The following is a 20548-nucleotide window of genomic DNA, read 5'->3' as shown; positions in this document are numbered from 1 at the left end:
GGAGATGTTTGGTTCTTTTTTGTAGGCCCAAGCCCACGGTCTAGGTCCAATTTTGGGGCCCCAGATCATTTCATCACCCTTCGTCTAACAAAAAGTACGTTTTTCATTTGTTTAATAACTTCATTATCAGAAGGTAAGTTTCAATATATAATTGCTAGCACCTTTTTTCGGGTTGAGTTGCTAACCAAACTAGAAAATTACTTCGAGCGATTGTGAAAAGAGTGACGAGATGCGACCTTAACTCCTTCTAAGCATTATCACAAAATTCATGCTCTCCATACGGGATGACTAATTCGAGCCATAACTTTACACTACTTGCAATTTAGAGGTCCATGATTTGCGAGTCCATTACCGCAACCTTACAAAGATGCTGGCAGTCATGAAGTTTCTCCACACAAGGTGTCCCTCTTAAGAATGACCACCTTCGCGATGTGTCGCCCTTCGGAGTGCTCACCTTGTCGGTGGCCTTAAATCCTGTAGCCACGCACAAAAAAGGGAGACACATTGCTTGTGGAAATTTTAGGCAACCGCCGCGATGGTGGTCGCCACTGTAAGGGGGTCACCCAAGACCGCCAAGGATATGCAGTTATGTAATGTGACAATACATTTGGAAATGTACACAGATCATTTTGAAGTAAGAAAAAAAGGACAATCTTAATGAGGTTTCGTCTCTATTTGTGTAGATAAAACACATTTACACATGCCCATTTTAGAATCGCGAATCATCCACGAAGGGCCAATTTCATAAATTATGAATCGAGAACTGCTCACTTTGTTCTTGGACCCATTCGGGAATCGAACCACCGGTTTTTAGGTAGGTCCATTGAATCAGCCTTTAAAGCAAAAGGCAAGAAATGGGAGAAAGAAGGGCAAAAAGAAAAAGAAAAAAACCAAAAAACATGTAACAAATGAGGGACCACTCGCCAAATTCGGAGCGGAAACAGCAAGCAAAGGACGTAGGATGCCATCTTTTCCGTCTTGGTTTCGCTTCCTCCTTATGGGACCCTTCGATGGAAATTAATGCCGCCGCATCATATCCCTTTTCACATCAACGCGTTATCAATGCAACCATACTTACAACTCAGCAGCCTAAGGGAAGAAGAGTCAAATTTGAACTGTAACTTTAACCTGGAATGTCAGGTGAATCATCAATTTCGTCCCCACCAAATGGAGTTACACCATTTGGATCTTCCTGGACAATGGAGAAAAGTCATCCCTAAGTGATCACGAAGGTGCTGGTGTCAATTTTGACGACTGATTCTTCAGCATCCATCTTCATAAAATTCTTCAGCATCCATTTTGTACTGAACAGTGTGAGTGCTCTCACTGCACATCACCATCTCAACAATGGCTCTTCCCATCCTCTTCACATGGCTTGCTTCTCTTTCCCTTCCTGCCCTCCTCCTCCTCCTCCTCCTCCTCGCAGCGAAAAACTTCAGCAGCAAAAAGAAGAACCTCCCTCCGGGGCCTCCACCGCTCCCCATCATAGGCAACCTCCACCAGCTCGGCCACTTGCCGCACCAGTCCCTGTGGAAACTGTCCAGGCGGTATGGCCCTGTCATGCTCGTCCGCCTCGGCGGGGTCCCCACCATCGTTGTCTCCTCCCCGGGCGCCGCCAGGGAGGTCCTCAAGACCCACGACCTCAACTGCTGCAGCCGCCCTCGGCTGCTTGGGACGGGGCGCCTCTCCTACGACTACCTTGACATGGCCTTCGTCGAGTACGGCGATTACTGGAGGGAGCTGAGGAAGCTGTGTGTGCTCGAGCTGTTTAGCGCCAAGCAAACCCAGTCCGTCCGTCACGTCAGGGAAGAGGAGGTGGGTTCTATGATCGAGTCGATCGCGAGGTCGGCAGAGAGCGGAACTCCGGTTAATATGAGCGAGAAGTTCATGGCTCTGACGGCTGACATCACTTGCAGGTAGGGTGTAGTGATGTAGTTGATGAGTCGAGTCTGAGTCCAGTCGACCACGTTGCTGCTTGAACTGAGCTCAATTCTTCGAGGTTTCACAATATAAGGTCAATATAGCGAGCCTGGTTCTTTAAACTATAGTTCCACTTGACCATGTTTTCTAGGTTCGAATTTGAGTCTACTTGATCAGACTCGATTGAGCTTACGAGTTACCCGAGTTATTTTACGGTTGCCAAGTTCAAACTTGACTCAAGCCAATGCTCCAACTAGGAAATCCGACCCAAACTCGAAAAGAATTGAACCAAAGCTTGTCGAGCCCGAGAGCCAAGCATGAACCCCTCCCAAGTAACTCTGACTTGTTTGCGCACCTTACATGCAGGGCCGCGTTTGGGAAAGTGTTTCAGGGGACTGAATCCGATGATGGAAGCTTATTGCATATGATTCACGAAGCAATGGCGATGCTGGGAAGCTTCTCGGCGTCCGATTTTTTCCCTCGCTTCGGCTGGATAGTGGACAGGTACACGGGGCTTCATTCGAGGTTGGAGAAGAGCTTTCGCAACCTGGATGTTTTCTATCAGAAGGTGATCGACGAGCATCGAAACTCGGATAAGAGCAATGAGGAAGAGGAGGACATTGTCGATTTGCTGCTGAAGATGGAGAGGGATCAGACTGAGCTTGCGGCAGTTCGGCTCAGGGAAGATAACATCAAGGCCATCTTGATGGTACATCGTACAATCTCTTACATACTCCCCAAGTAGATCTAGATCATATACACTGTTGAGAAACAAACTTGAATGTCTATAAAGGGCAGGATACAATTCAGGAACTTCTAAAATGAATACTTGGTCTCTCAGGATATATTTCTAGCTGGAGTGGACACTGGTGCACTTCTTATGGACTGGACATTGGCGGAGCTTGCCAGGAACCCGAGAGCAATGCGAAAAGCTCGAGAGGAGATCCGGAGTTGCATTGGCAACAAGAAATGTGTTGAGGAAGATGACCTCCACGGGCTTAAATATCTCAAATTAGTACTCAAGGAGGGAATGAGGCTGCACCCTCCAAGTGTACTACTTATCCCGAGGGAAACAATGGGCCACTTCAAACTATTCGGCTATGATGTCGAGCCGAAGACCCGCGTCCAGGTCAATGTGTGGGGCATCGGGCGGGATCCGAGCCTGTGGGAGAGCCCGGAGGAGTTTGTGCCCGAGAGATTTGAGGACAGTCCGATCGATTACAAGGGAAATCATTTTGAGCTGTTGACGTTCGGGGCGGGGCGCAGGGGATGCCCGGGGATTTCGACGGGGATGGCAGTGGTCGAGCTGGCGCTTGCCAATGTCTTGCACTCCTTCGACTGGGAATTACCGAAGGGGATGACAGAGAAAGACGTGAGTATGGAGGAAGGGGCTGGCTTGACCGTATTCAAGAAAGTGCCTCTCACTCTGTTGCCGGTTAAGCCATCGCCTGAAACCGATGCATGTCAAAGTCATCGTTAAAGGAAAACACCAGACATGATGTTAATTATGATCCGGTGTTTGAATGTTGTCCATTGCAATTTTGTAGCACCAATCTCAGTTGCCGTACATAGTCGACAATGTGGATTATACTGCAATTAATAAACAGACCCTTTTCAGGGAGGGTGAAACTTTTTTCACTTCTCGTTTGGTTTTGACACTTCTTATTTCAATATTTTTATGATATTATCTCTTGTGTGACCCACCACTTCATTTATAATTTTACAAAATTGATCCTCTTATTTTATTTGGGCAACTCTTTTTTTAATTTTGTTTCTTCTTTTTTCCTTATGGGTGCCACTTTCCTTTTTCTTCTTTCCTACGGCTTTGACGTTCTCAGCTACTGCAACATCATTGTCGTATGTCTGTTTTCTATTTTGCCGGCCATTATCTTCTTTCCACGCTTTCCTACTCCTCAAGCCGAGGGCAATTGCGAGTTTCTTGAGGGGAGCGAAGTAGTTGAATGGACAATATTTTTTGTTAAGTTGCATATGCAACTTCTTATTATTGCAGTACATTTGTGGTATGTAATGGGAAGATCATTTTCTTTTCTTTATTGGTTCTATGCAACAACATACTCAGTCCAATGTGCTTGTTTGGTTGGTTCATATGTTAAATGATTTTTATTTTGTCTCCATTGAACAAGCATCAGGAGCTGCATTTTTTTTTTTTTTTGGTGGAGAAATCTATTAGCTGCATTTAAAATAATACGGTTCTATCCAGATTTCTTTAGGACTAGAAAAGGGACCTTTTTGGAGTCAACTACGATTTTACGAATTTGAGTTCATGTCAAAGCTTTTGCTTAGGCATGTGAACCTCTAAGGGCTGAGAATACTTGATAGAGCCACGATTTCGAGAGAGAACCTTCCAAGGTTTGCCAATGTATACTTACCTTGTCTTTGGGCATTCAATCTTTCTAAGTGTGGATGCAAGCCAACTGGGATTTTATAGGATTGTAAAGTTGAAATTCATAGAAGCAATGTAGCATCCCGGGTCAAGAAAATTGCTTGAATTGCGAAAGATTTTGTTGAAAGTGAGATGAGCAAGAAAATTGTGTGCAACTGAAAATAGGAGATTTGAGAAGAAGGAAAGTGAGATCCACAAGGGAAAAAAGAAGAAACAAAATAAAATAGAGTTATAAAAAAAAATAATCCCATCACTTTCGTAGAATTATAATTGAAATAGTGGGCCACACAATAGATAATATCGTCAAAATATTGAAATAAGGAGTGTCAAAACCAAAGGACCAGTGAAAAATGCGCCGCCCTTTCAGGAATTTTGGAAATTGTGACTATAGAAGAGACGAGAGATTTTCAGTTCGGTAGAGTCACTTGGGCGTTAACACATTGCATTTGTATCCCGTGTATGCAAATCACTTTGTAAGTTAAAAGCCATTTAATTGCCCGTGTTACTCCAACATCTCAAATTTTTATGGTCATCATGTTTAGTTCTTACAAGTGAATGCTAAAAACACACAAGCAAGCTTACAAAGATCATTACAATCAAGTGCTTTTCGGACCTTGCAATTGAACTTTATCCCCAAAAATATCTTGAAGCTTATTATTTTACGTTAAATACAAAGGATCTACTTGTTATTAATATAGTTTAGCCTTTATCATAAATCAGCTCAATGTAGAAGAAATGATTGTATTTCTATACTATTAAGTAAGTAAAATAGATTAATTTAAAAAAGTAAGTAAATAGCTAGAAAATTGTCCAAAAAATTCTAAACCTATTGCACTTTTTGTGAGAAAAAAAAAAGTCCTAAACCTATTACTATTGTGTCAATTCAAACCTTTTTTTTTTGTCAATTGAGTTTCAAAAATTTTGTAATTGTCCCAATATAGTCCATCCAACCCATTTTGTTGGGCCGGTGCTCACGTGGATAATTATTTTAATATTTTTTTGAATTATTTTTTTATTTTTTTCTTCTCCTTTTTCCTCCGGCCGGTCGATGACCTAGAGATGAGGGGCGGCGAGGCTTGACCTCATCATGGCTGGGCGAGGTCGACCTCACCCTCACCGGCCCTCACTTCTAGTTGAGAAGAAGGAGAAAAAAAAGTAAAAAAAAAAAAAAAAAAGGGAAAGAAAGGAAAATTGAAAAATAAATAAATAAATAAATTGGTATAAAATATTACGGTATTATTAAAAATTATCACATCAACGCCGGCCGGCCAAAGTTGGCCAAATGGACTGAATTGGCTCAAATGCAAAAAGTTTAGGAATCAATTGGTAAAAAAAGATTTATAATTGAATTAACACAATCGTAATAGATTTAAGACTTTTTTGATAATTTTTTTCCATTTAGCCAAGTTCTAAACTTATTGTACTTTTGTCAATTCAGTTATAAACTTTTTAATTTTATCAATTTTGGCCGTAAACCTCCAACATGGACCTCGACTGTCTTAAGTGGCATGGTCGGTGCTAACGTGGATAATTTTTTATTATAATTTACATTGTTGTCCCATTTTTTTTTATTTTTTCTGTTTTCCTTCTTTACTTTTTATTTTTTAAATATTTTTCCTTGTATTTTTTATTTTTATTTTTCCCTCCACTTGCCAAAGAAAAAAGGAAAAATTAAAAAATAATTCAAAAAAATTTAAAATAGTGTAGAAAAATATCCATGTCAAGGTTAGCCGTACCATGTAAGTCGGTTGGCGCCACGTTGGATATTTTCCATCAAAATTAATTGGTGAATTTAATTGACAAAATGTGAAATGGCTTAGAACTTTATTGATAAAATAAAAAAAGGTATTTTTCTGAGATCGGACATATAACTTGCTTAGCATCTGTATCATACTTTATGCAACAACCAAACGCCATCTGGAGTCCATTTTCATGACCGTAGCAGCCATAGATAAGCAATTCATGGACAAGACAAGACAGTACGTGGAGATGCCGCCTCTTTCACTATCTCTCACTCACTTCAAGATGGCGGCAACAGCAAAAACACATGGATGGATCTTGGGATAGAATGCGTCCAAGCGTTTTCAGTTCACTGAACCAGACCTTTCTGGTTCTCTTGCCAAGTTACGTGCAAAAACACATGGAAGTATTCTCTTCTGACTGAAATGAATAATGAGATATCTATTAGGAAGTGTCGTGAAAGAGTGAAATCAAGTGAAGTTTCTTGCGCTAGGAGTGTCAGCAATTCGGTTCAACTCGAGTTTTAAAAAAAAAAAAATTTGGAGGGTTCAATCCAATTTGAGTAGTTGGAATAGTAGCTGCAATTATTTCGTTGGATGGAATGTGTCCAAACGTTTTCAGTTCACTGAACCAGACCTCTCTGGTTCTCTTGCTTCTCTTGCCAGGTTACATGCACACTTGTCCTAATCTTTCCGCTATTTTATGGTATCATGATTCCTCATGAAACACACGAGGAATAGCTTTGAACTAGGCTTGTGTGGTGGATCAGGATTTTCACGTTAATCTCGAAGTGATCTATTCTGGCTGTAATGAATGATAGGATATCTATTGAGAAGTGCCGTGAAAGTGTATTATCAAGTGAATCTTCTTGAGCTAGGGGTGTCAGCGATTCAGTTCAGATTTTCAGGAAATCTTTTGGAGGGTTGAATCCAATTTGAGTAATTCATATGGTAGCTGCAATTAAAATTTGAAAAATCACTTTGCTTTAGTTGAAACTTTTTAAGTAGCAGACCAATTCATTTTGTCTTTTATAATTCCACTTGAGTACAAACCCTCCAATTAACTTTTAAAAATATATAAATTATTATTTATATTACGTTTTTGGTGTTTATATATATCACCATAGTTCCATTTCAATATATTTTATCTGATGAACTCTAGAATAGTAAAAATAGAACCTCGTTTAGAGTTGTATCGGTTTGATTTTTCCGCTATTTTAAGTCTTAAGTGCTTTCATAAGGATATCTAGAGATGATATTAATTTATCTATGGGTACTTGTACTCACATTAATCCAAATCTTGTTCCTAAAAAATAGGAGTATGAGGGGAGACTAAGCAAATCTCAACCGTAACTCTCATCTGAAATGGTACGTAATTATCACTATTTTCCTCTCTCCACGAATATTATCCGAGTATAATTGAATCTAATTGACACGCAGTTCAATGTTAGAGTACAATATCTTGTTGACTTACAAACACCCGATCGCGATTTAGATTAATGTGATCGCTAACTTCATTTGCCAAGAAGGTTCCATCGCTAGAGGTTGCAGGAGAATAATGATGTTGGATCGACAATGCCTCCAAATAAAATCTTCGATCCTACGAACGACATGGCTTCCCGTGTTGCACTGAAAACATCGACGATGCCGACGGGCGGACGAGGGACGGGCCCAACAACGTGTGATCGAGCAAAAGATCGGACAAGAGCCGAATCCAGCAACGTGAGAACATGGAAAAGGCCAAGATGAGAGGGACGTGATTGGCCGACCGCGACGTCGCTTGATATCGAAAGGCAAGTAAAGTTGACCTGCCACAATTAGAAAATTGTCGATCTCATGGCGAGGTGACAAACCACACTCTAGCCGTTTGTACTACTCCTGTCACTCTCCTTCATTATTCAGGTTTTTCAATTAATTTTCAGGATATTTTTTTGGAGGGTTGAATCCAATATGAGTAGTTCGAATAGTAGCGGCAATAAAATTTTGAAAAATCACTTCGCCTTAGTTGAAACTTTATGTAGCAAAACAATTTATATTATATTTTGCAAGTCAACTCAAATATAAACCCTCCAATTAATTTAAAGGAAAGTCATTTTTTTTTTACCTTTTTGGTGTGTATAAATATTGCCTTTTTTGCATCTTATAAAAGATGAAAGGTAGATAGTAATTCACTTTATTAGTTAGAAAGCTAATATAGTCCTTTAAAGGAAAGTGGGTTATACCCCCACTATACTCGCGTGCAGGTGCGCAATTATTAGAAGCACTTGGCACGCTTGCGCGGTCGTGGTCCGGGTCCGGAATTGATTCTATTCAACAATTATATGTATTTTTTTATTTTTTGAAATTATCATTATATAAATAAATTTAGTGACTCATCGAAACGGTGCGACAGTTCATAGACATAAAGACACTCTTACATCTTTTGGAAGGTTTATGTCTGCTCGGATATAACTACCAAACCGACACTCTTGTAACCTTTAGAGTGTTTGTGTCAATTCGGAAATAACTATCGATTCAGATATGAAAATGTGTGATTGGATGTACAGTTTCGAACATAAAGAGGTATGTTTGAACTATCCGTTATTGGATACGAAGAGTTGCAATTTTTTAAATAAAAAAAACTGCTTTGAACAATGAAAAGGTGCATAAGAATTAACATTTTTTCGAACGCGAAAAGATATATTCTTTTCTCATTATATATTCAACTATTCTGCTTATTGTTCACTACTTCTAATTTCAATTTTCGTCCTTTCCAAGCAAGAGAAATACAGCTTTCGTTTCCAATTGTTTCCTAGAGAGTTCTCGGAGAAATATTAGAATTGCTATTTAATATTCTCACTTGAGACTCTATTGTATCCTAGAGGATTTTTGTCTGTAAACATTAGCAACATTGTGGGGGCATATAATTCCTTAAAGAAAGTGTTATTATGCCTCAGAGTCTGATTTCTTGATTCATCACATTCGACCATATTTTACCAACATGCCCAAACTAGGACGTGTACTTTATTTTGGTGCTCCATGGTCACCTGCTGCAACGGCGCCTGTTCGTCATCAGCAATACCAGTCAGTCCGGTGTCATCCCCGCAGCTTTCAAGCGCGACGCAGCCTTCACTTGTGTGCCTCCTAGTCCGATAGATAACCCCAGCATTCTCTGAAGCCTGACGCTGCCTTTGTCCTTTGATGTCGCTATGGTGCCCCGACGACGATCGAACCAGCGGAGCCCTGATCAATGACGCTAGCTTACCTGTTCAATGGCCATGAGGAATCGTTGCTGGTTTTCGGGGTTCAAGCTACCAAGTTCACAGTTCCCTGGTGGATTTATGGCGTGTTCAGTTATTCTTGTTGCCAAGTCCAGTGTGGATCATCATCTCCATGACACGTACACTAGATTAACCAGCTTCCATAATATTTTACAATGTCAACAGCATCTCCAAAGGGGACATCTAGCAATCCACTAATGAGCTTGGATTATCTATTTGCTTTATTTGTGTTCTTCTTGCAGGTTCTGAAGTTGACACACGTGGGAATACCAAAGAAGCTAGGCTCAATGCACGTTTTCTTGACGGAAGAGGAGAGAGATGGTCCACATTGATTGATTCATGCGTGGACGAAAACATAAGAGAAATCCAGGAGTCAAATAGAGCTATAGTCACGTGATCTTGAGCAGAGGATCAAAAGGGAAGTCATTTTATTTAATTTTATTTGCCCAGCAAAACGTCTTTTTCTCTTCGTTTTCATTTTCCCTCTGCAATGTTCCTCGAGGAGACATTTACATATCAAAGGGAAGTGAGCACCGAAACATCGTGAGGTTCTAAGCAAGCCTCGCAGCCGTGATCCCATCACTCGAGCCGACCCACGAGGTTCACGTTCAAGTTTGGAAGCTTATCTCAAGCTATTCAAATTAGGTGACGGACTTTATCTTTAGAATATTTTGCGATATTCGTTACTTAATTCGCATCGTTTGAATCTTGAGCAAATCTTGTTGATATTGTGCAAATCTTGGATTGATGCACGGATTTCCATGGAATTGTTTATCTTTGTCATCTGTTGAATTGGTTGGCATGTTCAAAAAGTTAACTGGATAATTATGAGATTCGGCAAAATAACATTCGATTGACAAACCACTTTGTATTTTCGAAATTTGTGAATGGATGCCTAATTGGATTGGATTCAATTGAAATTTATGCACTCACAGAGAAGGATCGGCATGGTCTGTATCTTTTCCAAAATTGGCACTTATCTCATACATTCTTTGAAATCTTACAAGATAATTCTCCTATGTTTTAAAAAAGGATTGACAGTTGAAGGATAATGCAAGACAACCTTTCAATTTTCGGCACATACCATTAATTTTCGAATCTCATTGTGCCATGCGGATGACTCTTGCTTTTGTCATTTATCTTTAGCATGTTCGGTTAATTTGTATTTTGTTAGCACATTCCACGTTCATATTTGTCTATGCGATTGTTTTTTTTTTTTTTTTTTGTGGCTTTTATTATAAAGTTTGCACTTTAATAAACAAGCATGCCCATAATATATGCTCCCATGTGCCTTGCCCCGTCGGAAAAATAATTGCTTGCCTTGTCCATAATCTTATTGAATGGGACGGTAATTTTGTATTGAATTTCGTGTTCTGTCCTTTGGAAAAAAGGGATGATGTTATTCTATATACTTATCTGCATACTGGCTCGGATCTTCGAGGATGTAGCGGATAAAATTCTGCTCTAGCCTAGATTTTTGGGAATGAGTGAATTTATCGAAAAATTCAGAATTAAAAAGTATATTATAGGCATTTTTGTTTATTTTTGTCAAATTTTTTATTGCTTTTGTTTGTTTAGTTTTTACTGAAAAATACAAAAAAAATCACCTCCTTTTTTGGCGCATAATATATGGTCATTCATGTCGCATTTTTCCTAAATAAAAAATCATTCAATTCACATCAATCAATTGAAAGGTATTTTTCTGAAATTGGTATCGAAAGGGCATTAATTTTTTCAATTAATATAACCAAGTTCCCGAACTCATTTTCTCTTGTTCGTAGAAATAAAATAGTCCTCCTACTATTTTATTTAGGTTTCTAATCGACGTACTAAGAAACGATTAGTGGCGGTTCCACATAAATATTTTTTCATGAATTGAACCTAAGTTCCGATTCGATAGGACTTGAGAGAGTCCAAATTAGGCTAATTGATTTAAATAACCTAATAATTCGCTAGCGTAATTTTAAGTCGCGACAATGGTCACACTCATGCTATCATTTTCCTTATCTTATCCAATTGACAAACAGTTCAATGTCTGTAAAATGTAAATGTCTCTAGTGGGGCTTACCTCCACCGACAAAATATTGGGTACAGACAGCGGGAAATCTGAAATGGTTTAGACCACCATTCAGTGTGCGACACATGGCGCATAGGGTCCACCACTCAGAAAAAAAAAGAAAAATTTCTCTCTCCTCTCTCTGCCTTGCCCCTCTCTCTTTTGCCTGACCTCTCCGACGTCCTACCCACTCTCTCCAGCCATTTTTGTATTTAACACGACTTAACCAAACTAACTCAAAGCACTTCCAAGTATTCTCAACAAATGCAATGGCTCTTCACATACTCTTCCCGTGGCTTGCTCTTTCCCTTCTCCTCCTCCTCCTCCTCCTCCTCCTCTTCTCAGTGAAAAACTTCAACAACAAGAAGAAGAAGAACCTCCCTCCAGGGCCTCCATCACTCCCCATCACAGGCAACCTTCACCAGCTCGGCCACTTGCCTCACCAGTCTCTATGGGGACTCTCCAGGCGGTACGGCCCCGTCATGCTCATCCGCCTGGGCAGCATCCCGACCGTCGTGGTCTCCTCCCCCGAAGCTGCCAGGGAGGTCCTCAAGACCCACGACCTCGATTGTTGCAGCCGCCCGCGGATGGTCGGCATGGGACGCCTCTCCTACAACCGCCTCGACATGGCCTTTGTCGAGTATGGCGATTACTGGAAGGAGCTGAGGAAGCTGTGTGTGCTCGAGCTGTTTAGCACCCGGCGAGTCCAGTCCTTCCGGCACATCAGAGAAGAGGAGGTGGCGTCGATGATCGAGTTTATCGCACAGTTGGCAGAGAGCGGAACTCCGGTTAATATGAGTGAGAAGTTCATGGATCTGACGGGTAGCATCATTTGCAGGTTATAGTGGCGTAGTTGAGGACGAGTTATTTCTGGAGTCACATTTTGGATGATCTAAACGTAACTTAAATAGACGGGCATCACTCATATGAGAAAAAGAAAACTTTCTAATTAAGAAATGATTCTGCTAGGAATGAGAACTTCAATCGTGGAAAATTGGAAATGATGCAACTCGTCAGTTAAGAATTCGAGGGATAAAGAAAGGAAATTCCATTAGTTGCATTACTTGCATATAGGATTAGCCCAAATTGTTTTGGCGGTGGCATTCATAATATTTCAAGGTTTGATACCACGAAAATACAAATATAATAAATTTATCCAAAACTATTTTTCTTTATTATAAAAAACCTAAAACTGGTACATATATGGCAAATTTGATAAGTTACCGAACTCCACCGACCATCGCCACCGCCATATCGACCTTGGGGCAGAGGGCCACAGGCAAAGGGCCTGGTTTTTTCTTTTTCTTTTTTGTTTTCTTTTTTGAGTTCTACCCTTTTGTTGAGTTTAAAATATTAAAAAAGAAAAAAAGCAGAAAGGTAAAGGACGAGATGCTTTTGATTAGCCCTTGATGTCGAGCCCTTTTCCGATACAGACATGACCACTTCAGGCCCTTATTTGAAATAATATTTACTTTAGGCCCTTATATAAGATAATAACGGCACTTCAAGCCTTTATTTGAAATAATGTCCACTTTAAGCCCTACTTCAAGTCTTTATTTAGAATTTTTCTTTAAAATTTTTAAAAACAAGTTGCTGTGGGTTCAGAGTAGTAAAGCCCAACTAGATATAAGTTTTATGGGTTTACAACATAGCAATTTTCAATCCATATTTCGTACTTAGGCTTCGTTTTTTTTTTGTTGTAGAAAATGGATGTTTTGAAAAATATTTTTCTAAAAGTGATCACCTTCACTAAGGCCATTGCTCTTGCTTCTTTGTGATGACCGAAAAGAGAGCTACATAGAAATTGTCAACACATGTTTTTTTCTTCCCACGTTAAAATTTATCAATCCGTTTTGCGTTCGTTAATTGGGTTTTTACATGGTCCCATGATCTTTACTTAAAATATGGAAAAGTGATTACCTCAATACATAAACTTACCTTAACTCAAGCCATGTTTGCCCAGATTTCCGGCGAGGGTCGCCGGCCCTCGCCGAGGCACCAATCAACCCACCCCATTGACGATGGGGTGGCGGCCCGCCCTCCAGCCTGTATGTTCTTCTATTTTTTTTCTTTTTTCAAAATTTTAGTTTTTTTAATTTTTACTAACTAAATTTTAGGTTAAAATTATTTTTGGACGGACATACCTTGATCGACTGGTAAGGTTAGGCCCTTAATAAGATCTACTTCAGACTCTTCTTTGAGAAAATGAGGGCATTTCGGGCCCTTATTTAGAATTTTCCCAAAATTTTAATTGACCCACAAAATATCTTGATCGACCTATAAGGTTAGGTCCTTAACAAGATCCACTTTAAGTCCTTATTTGGGAAAATAAAGGTATTTCAAACCCTTATTTAAATTTTTTTCAAATTTTAAGTGATCCACAAAAGTAAGAACTTCCTTACCAAAAAAAAAAAAAGTAAGAACTAATAAGAGACGTTCCTTTAGTTACTACTCGAATTTTTCGAGATTTGACAATACTAAACTCGAGCTCAACTTGATCATGAGTCCTACGTTTGAAATTGACTGTACTCGATTAGATTCGATCAGGATTACGAGCTATTGAATTATTTATCAATTATCAAGTTAAAACTTGACTCAAGTCAATGCTCCAAACCAAAGCTTGTCTAGCCTGAGAGCCAAGCATGAATCGCCCACAAGAAATTCTGACTTGTTTGCTCACCTTACATGCAGGGTCGCATTTGGGAAGGCGTTTCCGTGGGTAGAGTCCAACGACGGAAAGTTCATGGATATGATTCGCGAGGCAATGGCGATGTTGGGTAGCTACTCAGCATCTGATTTTTACCCTCGGTTCGGCTGGATCGTGGACAGGTTCACAGGGCTCCATTCGAGGTTGGAGAAGAGCTTTCACAAACTGGACGTTTTCTATCAGAAGGTGATCGAAGCGCATCGGGACGCGAATAAGAGCAACGAGGAGGTGGAGGACATTGTCGATTTGCTGCTGAAGATGGAGAGGGACCAGACTGAGCTCGCGGGGGTTCGGCTCGAAAAAGATAACATCAAGGCCATCTTGACGGTACATCGTACAATCTCTTGCTTAATACCTAGTGTAGATCATATACACGATTGAGAAGCAAACTTGAAGGTTCTTTATGTTCTTCTTATGTGAATGCTCCGTCCTCTTTCTCGGATATTAATGGTATCACGGGAAAAATTGATGCACATGTCTTCTTTGTGAATCATGACTTCATGGTCACTCTCAGGATATATTCCTAGCTGGAGTGAACACCAGTGCACTTGTCATGGACTGGACAATGGCCGAGCTCACCAGGAACCCAAGGGTGATGCAAAAAGTTCGCGAGGAGATCCGGAGTTGCGTTGGAAACAAGAAATGTGTCAAAGAAGACGACCTCCACAGGCTCAAATATCTCAAGCTAGTACTCAAAGAAGCAATGAGGCTACACCCTCCTGGTGTACTACTCCTTCCAAGGGAAACAATGAGCCAATTCAAGCTATTTGGCTATGACGTCGACCCTAGGAGCCGTGTCCTGGTGAATGTGTGGGGCATTGGACGGGACCCAAATTTGTGGGAGCAATCGGAGGAGTTTCTGCCTGAGAGGTTTGAGGACAGTCCGATCGATTACAAGGGGAATCATTTCGAGCTGCTGCCATTCGGGGCTGGGCGAAGGCAATGCCCCGGGATGTCTATGGGGATGGCGACGATAGAGCTGACACTCGCAAATGTCTTGCACTCCTTCCATTGGGAATTGCCGGAGGGAATGACGGAGGGAGATATAAGTATGGAAGAAGGAGCTGGCATAGCTGTGTTCAAGAAAGTGCCTCTCACTCTATTGCCAGTAAAGGCATAGCATGAAATCGATGCATGACAAAATGGTCGTTAAACGGAAACCATCATATCTCTAAAAATATTTTATGTTTAATTATGATCAAATGTCTTAAAGTTGTGCGGTACAATGTTCTAGCGTACTCCTTCTCCATATATATAGTTAACAAGACTCATTGAGTACATTGCTTCCAGGGCAATTAATAAACAAATCCATTTGAAGAATTTCTGTATTTTTTACTATTGAAGATAGATCATCTACCAAGCGGGTCACTTGTGTCTTAACAAATTGTATATGTATCCTAAGTGTGCAAATTACTTTGAGAGTTAAAAGTCTTTTACTTGCATCGGGTGATTCCGCACTCATCTTTTATGTCTCGAGTCGGGTAGCATGGAAATTCGACTCAACATGATCATCGACACATCTAGAGGCATAGATAGTCAATTTATGAATAAGACAAGATGATACATGAAGATGCTGACACTTTACTAACTCTAACTCACTTCTCTTGCCAGGTTACGTGCATACTTGTCATAATCTTGGCTCATCATTACACATCAATATACATAAATATCATAGACAGTGCCTGTATTTTCTTCCTCTTTAACGCGTTTCATCTCTCCGGAGCCTGAAATAAACCATTACATGGGCAAGGAACTTAATGGGCTTCACATGGAAGTGTTTTGGTTCTTTTCTTCGCCCAAGCCCATGGTCAGGATTTAACTTTGGCCCCCCAGATCGTTTTAATCACTCTTTAGTCTTTATCTAACAACAAAGCTGAGTCAAGCAACCAATCGTGCCATAAAATTCTTACCTAAATCTATTCTGTTGTGCGGATCCGATCGTGTGGACCGCCGAGTGTTGGCAATATTCACCGGTTGCCATGAGAATTTTAAAGGATAAAATTCATAACCCATAGAATTAATTACAGGCCGTGTTGGGGCGTGGTTTGTACTCCCCAACGACAGAAAAATCCATAATTTTTAAGTAATAGTTTGGGCTTGAGCTCATGAATAGTTGCTACTACTCATGCTCTTTTTCACCTATAATTGAGTGATGTAACGAGAAGTGCGATGTGCCAATTATAGTGGAATCATCTGCTGGACGTAGCCTTAGGTTAAGGGTGAATCGGGATAAAATTTGGTGTCTCAATTTCTCTTTCTTACTTTATGTTTTACTTTGATTTGGTTGTACACCGAATCCTAACAAATCGTACATCATCAAATTTTTTTAAAAAATAGGTTAATATCACAAAAAATCCTAAACTAATGCACCTATGATCAATTTACCCAAACTATTTTTTTGACTACCAAAAATCCTAAAATGGTACACCGTTGACCAATATACCATAAACTAGTATATCCGTGATAAATTTACCATCCGTTAGTTTTCGTTTAATTTTATCGTTAAACTACTGAGTTAGATGACACATGGCAATTGTTGGATATACAAGTTTAGGTTTTTTACCCTCTATTTGTCACATATGTATCCATTTGGGATTTTTCGTGACATTAATTCAATTTAATGAAAATTAATTCTGGGTAAATGTGTCACGTGTATATCGGTTTAGGGTTTTTGATGGTCAAAATAATTATTTTGCATAAATTTATTGCAAATGTATCGGTTTGAAATTTTTGGTGGCTGAAAAAATAATTTTGAGTAAATTTGTCATAACTGTACCAGTTTAGGATTTTTTGTGGTAAAAAAAATAGTGTGGGGTAAATTTATCACAAGCGTATTAATTCAGGGTTTTTTGTGATATTAACCCTTAAAAAAATAACAATCATGTAAAAATTAGTGAATAAATTCAAAGTTACTTAGCATTATTAAAAAGTCGGTAATACAGATGCTATTAATTTTAGATGTATCAATAGTGAATGAAACCTTATGGTTGCGTGAATGTACCATAGAGCACATTAGAATTCTTACTATTATATACTATGATTCATCAACTTTGAAAAAATCACATGCTATTGAGATGGGACTTGGGGAGCGCCCCTCCCCCCCCCCCCTTTTTTTTTTGGTGTTTAACGCCTGCTTTTTAATTTGCTTAATAACTTCATTATCAAAGGTAAGTTTCGAAAATTTTAGTGTTTCTACATTTTTCTAGACAAGATATTACCAAAATAAAAAATCGTTTATTTTTTCTACCGAAAAAAAAAAGGGTGAGAGAGCCAATCATCATTAGCAACTTCCTTTAAGCATTTCGCGCGCTACCCCGAATGTGTGAGGGTGGCGAGTCTGTCACCACAACCCCACCAAAATGCTAGCAATCAGGAAGCATCTCCACATGAGGTGGTTCGCAGCTAAGCAATTCAACAGGAGCCGTTTAGTAATTCATTTTCTTTAATTTGATCCCCTATAGTTTTTGTTATTTAGTGACAACATGATGGTCCACATTACACAAGGATCTACTTTCATTTTCAGGCTCGTGGCAAGGTAAAAACTCCCCTGTTCATATTTTCAGGAAATGGCACAAGTAGTCCACCTAGTTTTACCCGGAATCAAAACCGTCCCTCTATTTTTTTTCTTCTTTCAAATTGGTCCTTGTACTTTTTAAAGAGCGTCACCACTATTCCTTTGGCTGAACTTGTCCGCCGGAGAAATGAGTTGGCAGCCGAGAAAATGTGGTGGCAGTATGGGACTCATACGCCGCTTTTGTTGGTACATTCTTTTTCTGAAGTGATCACGAAAATAGAAAGCAAAAAAGTGCACAGGGACTCAATGTAATCTCAATTGCAAGGCTATGATGGTCGTCTTTCAACGGCGACCGCCGTGACAGTGGCCTCGAATCTGGTAGGGCACAATGCCGGTGGAAATTTCAAGCTGAATCGTACAACCACCACAATGGAGTTACCCAAGGGGTGCGACCATTATGCAATGGTCGCGTACCAACACCAACAGCGGCACCGCCCAGGATATGCAGCTCTGCAACTATTTTTCTTTAGAGAGAGAGAGAGAGAGAGAGGTCTAAAAAATGGAAAGGAAGTTCACAAATCCCTATCAAATCCAAGTCGTCTTTGCTTTAAGAGAGATCCACTTTGCAATTATTTTTAAACAATGGCAAATTCGTGTCAGCAAATCCGTCCTCGGAATGGCGCAAGGACGATCGGTGACGCTTTTTAAAAAGTATTAAAACCATTTTGAACAAACAAAACTGTACGATGATTTCAAATTTCGAACAGAAGCACCGCTTATTTTCTAATAACAGTCAATAAGCTCCGTGGCATCCATCTTCCTTAGTTTTCGTCCCAGTTAGTGTAGATGACGCGCACTCGCACTGTGTTTGTTTGGTTGGCGTGCAAGGCGGAACGGGCTTTGCAATTCCACCCTTCAATGGTATCATGATTCCTCATGATTCATGAGGAATAGCTTTGAATTGAACTGGAGTTATGTGGGTCAATAAGGATTTCCACGTTAATCTCGTGTGAAGTATTCTCTCCTGACTCAAAAGAAATATGAAAAATCTTTTGGGAAGCGTCGTAAAAGAGAGGGAAAAAGTGTTAAAGAAGTCTTAAACCTATTGCATTAGTGTCAATTCAGTCCTAAACCTTTTATTGATGCCAGTTCAATCTTAAATCATTTATTGGTGCCAATCCAGTTGTAACATTTTTTCATTTATGTCAATTCAGTCCTACACATTTTGCATTTTTGTTAATTGAGTCAATCTGACCAATTTTGGCCGGAAATTCACCGACGTGGATGTGGATTGTCATATGTGGTATGGTTGTGCTAACATTGATTTTTTTTTATATTTTAAATAATTTTTAATAAATATTTTGGATTTTTCTTCTTTTTCTTTTCTCAATCATTAAAAATTATTAAAAATATTAAAATTGTATTAAAGAATATCCATGTTAGCGCCAGCCATACCACGTATGATTATTGACATTCACATCAGCGAATTTTCGACCAAAATTGGCCGGATTGACTTAATAACATAAATACAAAAGATTTAATATTTTAAATTGGCATCAATGTAAAATGTTTAGAACTAAATTTGCACCAATAAAAGGTGTAGGATTGAATTGGCACTAATTCACAGGGTTTAGGATTGAAAGGTTTAGTATTAAATTGGCATTAATAAAAGATTTAGGACTGAATTGACATCAATGCAATAGGTTTAAGACTTTTTTTAACACTTTTCCCCCAAAAGATTGGGTGAAGCTCTTTGAGCGCCTTGACTCACTATCTTAATTCATATGAAATTTTTTGGAGGGTTAATCCAATTTGAATAGTTTGCATAGTATCTGCAAATTAATTTTGAAACTTTATGCAACGGACCAATGCTTTTTACCTTTTATAAATCAATTTGAGTACAAACTTATTGTAATTGTACCAATTCAATCCTAATTTTTTTTTTCCATTTGAGTTCTAAACCTTTGTATTTGTGCCAATTCCGTACATTTGACCCGCCGACACCGATATGACGTCATCGGCGCTGATGTGTACAATTTTAATAATATTTTAAAAATTTTTTTAAATATGTTAATATTCTTTTTCTTTTTTTTCTCTTTATGTTCTTTTCTCGTCCCCCATTGTGGCTGACGAGCTCTGGTGACCCTTGCCGGCCACATTGGAGGAAGAGAAAAGAAAAGGAAGAAAAGAAAAAATATTATAAAACTTTAAAAATATTAAGATATTATCAAAAAAAAAATTTCACATCAACTCCGACTGGGCAAATGGATTGGATTGGCAAAAATACAAAAATTTTAAGACTCAATTGGCAAAAGAGATAAGTTTAGTACTGGATTGACACAATTGTAATAGGTTTAGAAATTTTTTGGTAATTTTTCCTATCTTAGTTCATGTGAATTTTTTTCGGAGGGTTTAATCCAATTTGAGTTGTTCGCATAGTAGCTGCAAATTAAATTTTGAAAAGTCACTTTGCTTTTGTGGAACCTTTATGCAACGGACCAATGATTTTTACCTTTTATAAATCAATTTATGTACAAACCCTCTGATTACTTCACGAGTCAAGATCGAGTTTGGTCAGTCAAGCTTAAATAAAGTTTCGAGTATAGTGAAGAGATTGTAATGTATGAACTGGTTTTTCTTTGTGGAAGATAAATGACTTTCCTTAATCTCCTAAGGTAGTCTTAACTCATATGTTCATTAACCTTAAATTAAGACTCTCTTTCATTTCATTACCACATTGTCCTTTATCTTAGTCGAGAAGTTACACTTTCGTATATGCATTTACATGTATAAAATCCACGAATATGAACAAAAAGATAAAAATTACAAATTTATAATTTGTAGTCTGTTCTCAAAACTATTTGAGTTTGATTTAAGTTTCAAACGAAGCTATTGAGTGATTCAATCGAGCTTGAACTTGAAAATCAAGCTAGGAAATTTGTTGACTC

The 20548-nt window shown here is 39.0% G+C and overlaps 1 protein-coding gene across 3 annotated transcripts; it reads left to right on the top strand.

Moving 5' to 3' along the window:
- Nucleotides 1-1149: 1149 nt before the first annotated feature.
- Nucleotides 1150-15402, top strand: LOC115749336 (cytochrome P450 71B10-like). 3 transcript variants are annotated; one of them, XM_048280378.1, is made up of 3 exons: nt 1150-1916; nt 14071-14413; nt 14601-15402. In XM_048280378.1, exons 1-3 carry the CDS (start codon nt 1348-1350, stop codon nt 15204-15206), a joined length of 1518 nt encoding a protein of 505 aa, XP_048136335.1. In that variant the 5' UTR covers nt 1150-1347; the 3' UTR covers nt 15207-15402. The 3 variants fall into 3 exon arrangements, with proteins under 3 accessions (XP_048136335.1, XP_030541952.1, XP_030541954.2); XM_030686092.2 differs by lacking the exons at nt 14071-14413; nt 14601-15402 and adding exons at nt 2287-2629; nt 2762-3535 and having other exon boundaries at nt 1184-1916; XM_030686094.2 differs by lacking the exon at nt 1150-1916 and adding an exon at nt 11587-12217.
- Nucleotides 15403-20548: the final 5146 nt, after the last annotated feature.

This window comes from Rhodamnia argentea, chromosome 6 (assembly GCF_020921035.1).
Source record: "Rhodamnia argentea isolate NSW1041297 chromosome 6, ASM2092103v1, whole genome shotgun sequence".
NCBI classification, from domain to species: Eukaryota; Viridiplantae; Streptophyta; class Magnoliopsida; order Myrtales; family Myrtaceae; genus Rhodamnia; species Rhodamnia argentea.
Note: the sequence above shows the minus strand (reverse complement) of the source record. Positions and strands in the feature narration are given on the sequence as shown.

Bases quoted from the DNA above. Each gene is read 5' to 3' on its own strand.
- LOC115749336 (XM_030686092.2), top strand. From the start codon at position 1,348: ATGGCTCTTCCCATCCTCTTCACATGGCTTGCTTCTCTTTCCCTTCCT. The intron at 1,917-2,286 runs GTAGGGTGTAGT...CCTTACATGCAG, and splicing joins ACGGCTGACATCACTTGCAG to GGCCGCGTTTGGGAAAGTGT. The intron at 2,630-2,761 runs GTACATCGTACA...TTGGTCTCTCAG, and splicing joins ACATCAAGGCCATCTTGATG to GATATATTTCTAGCTGGAGT.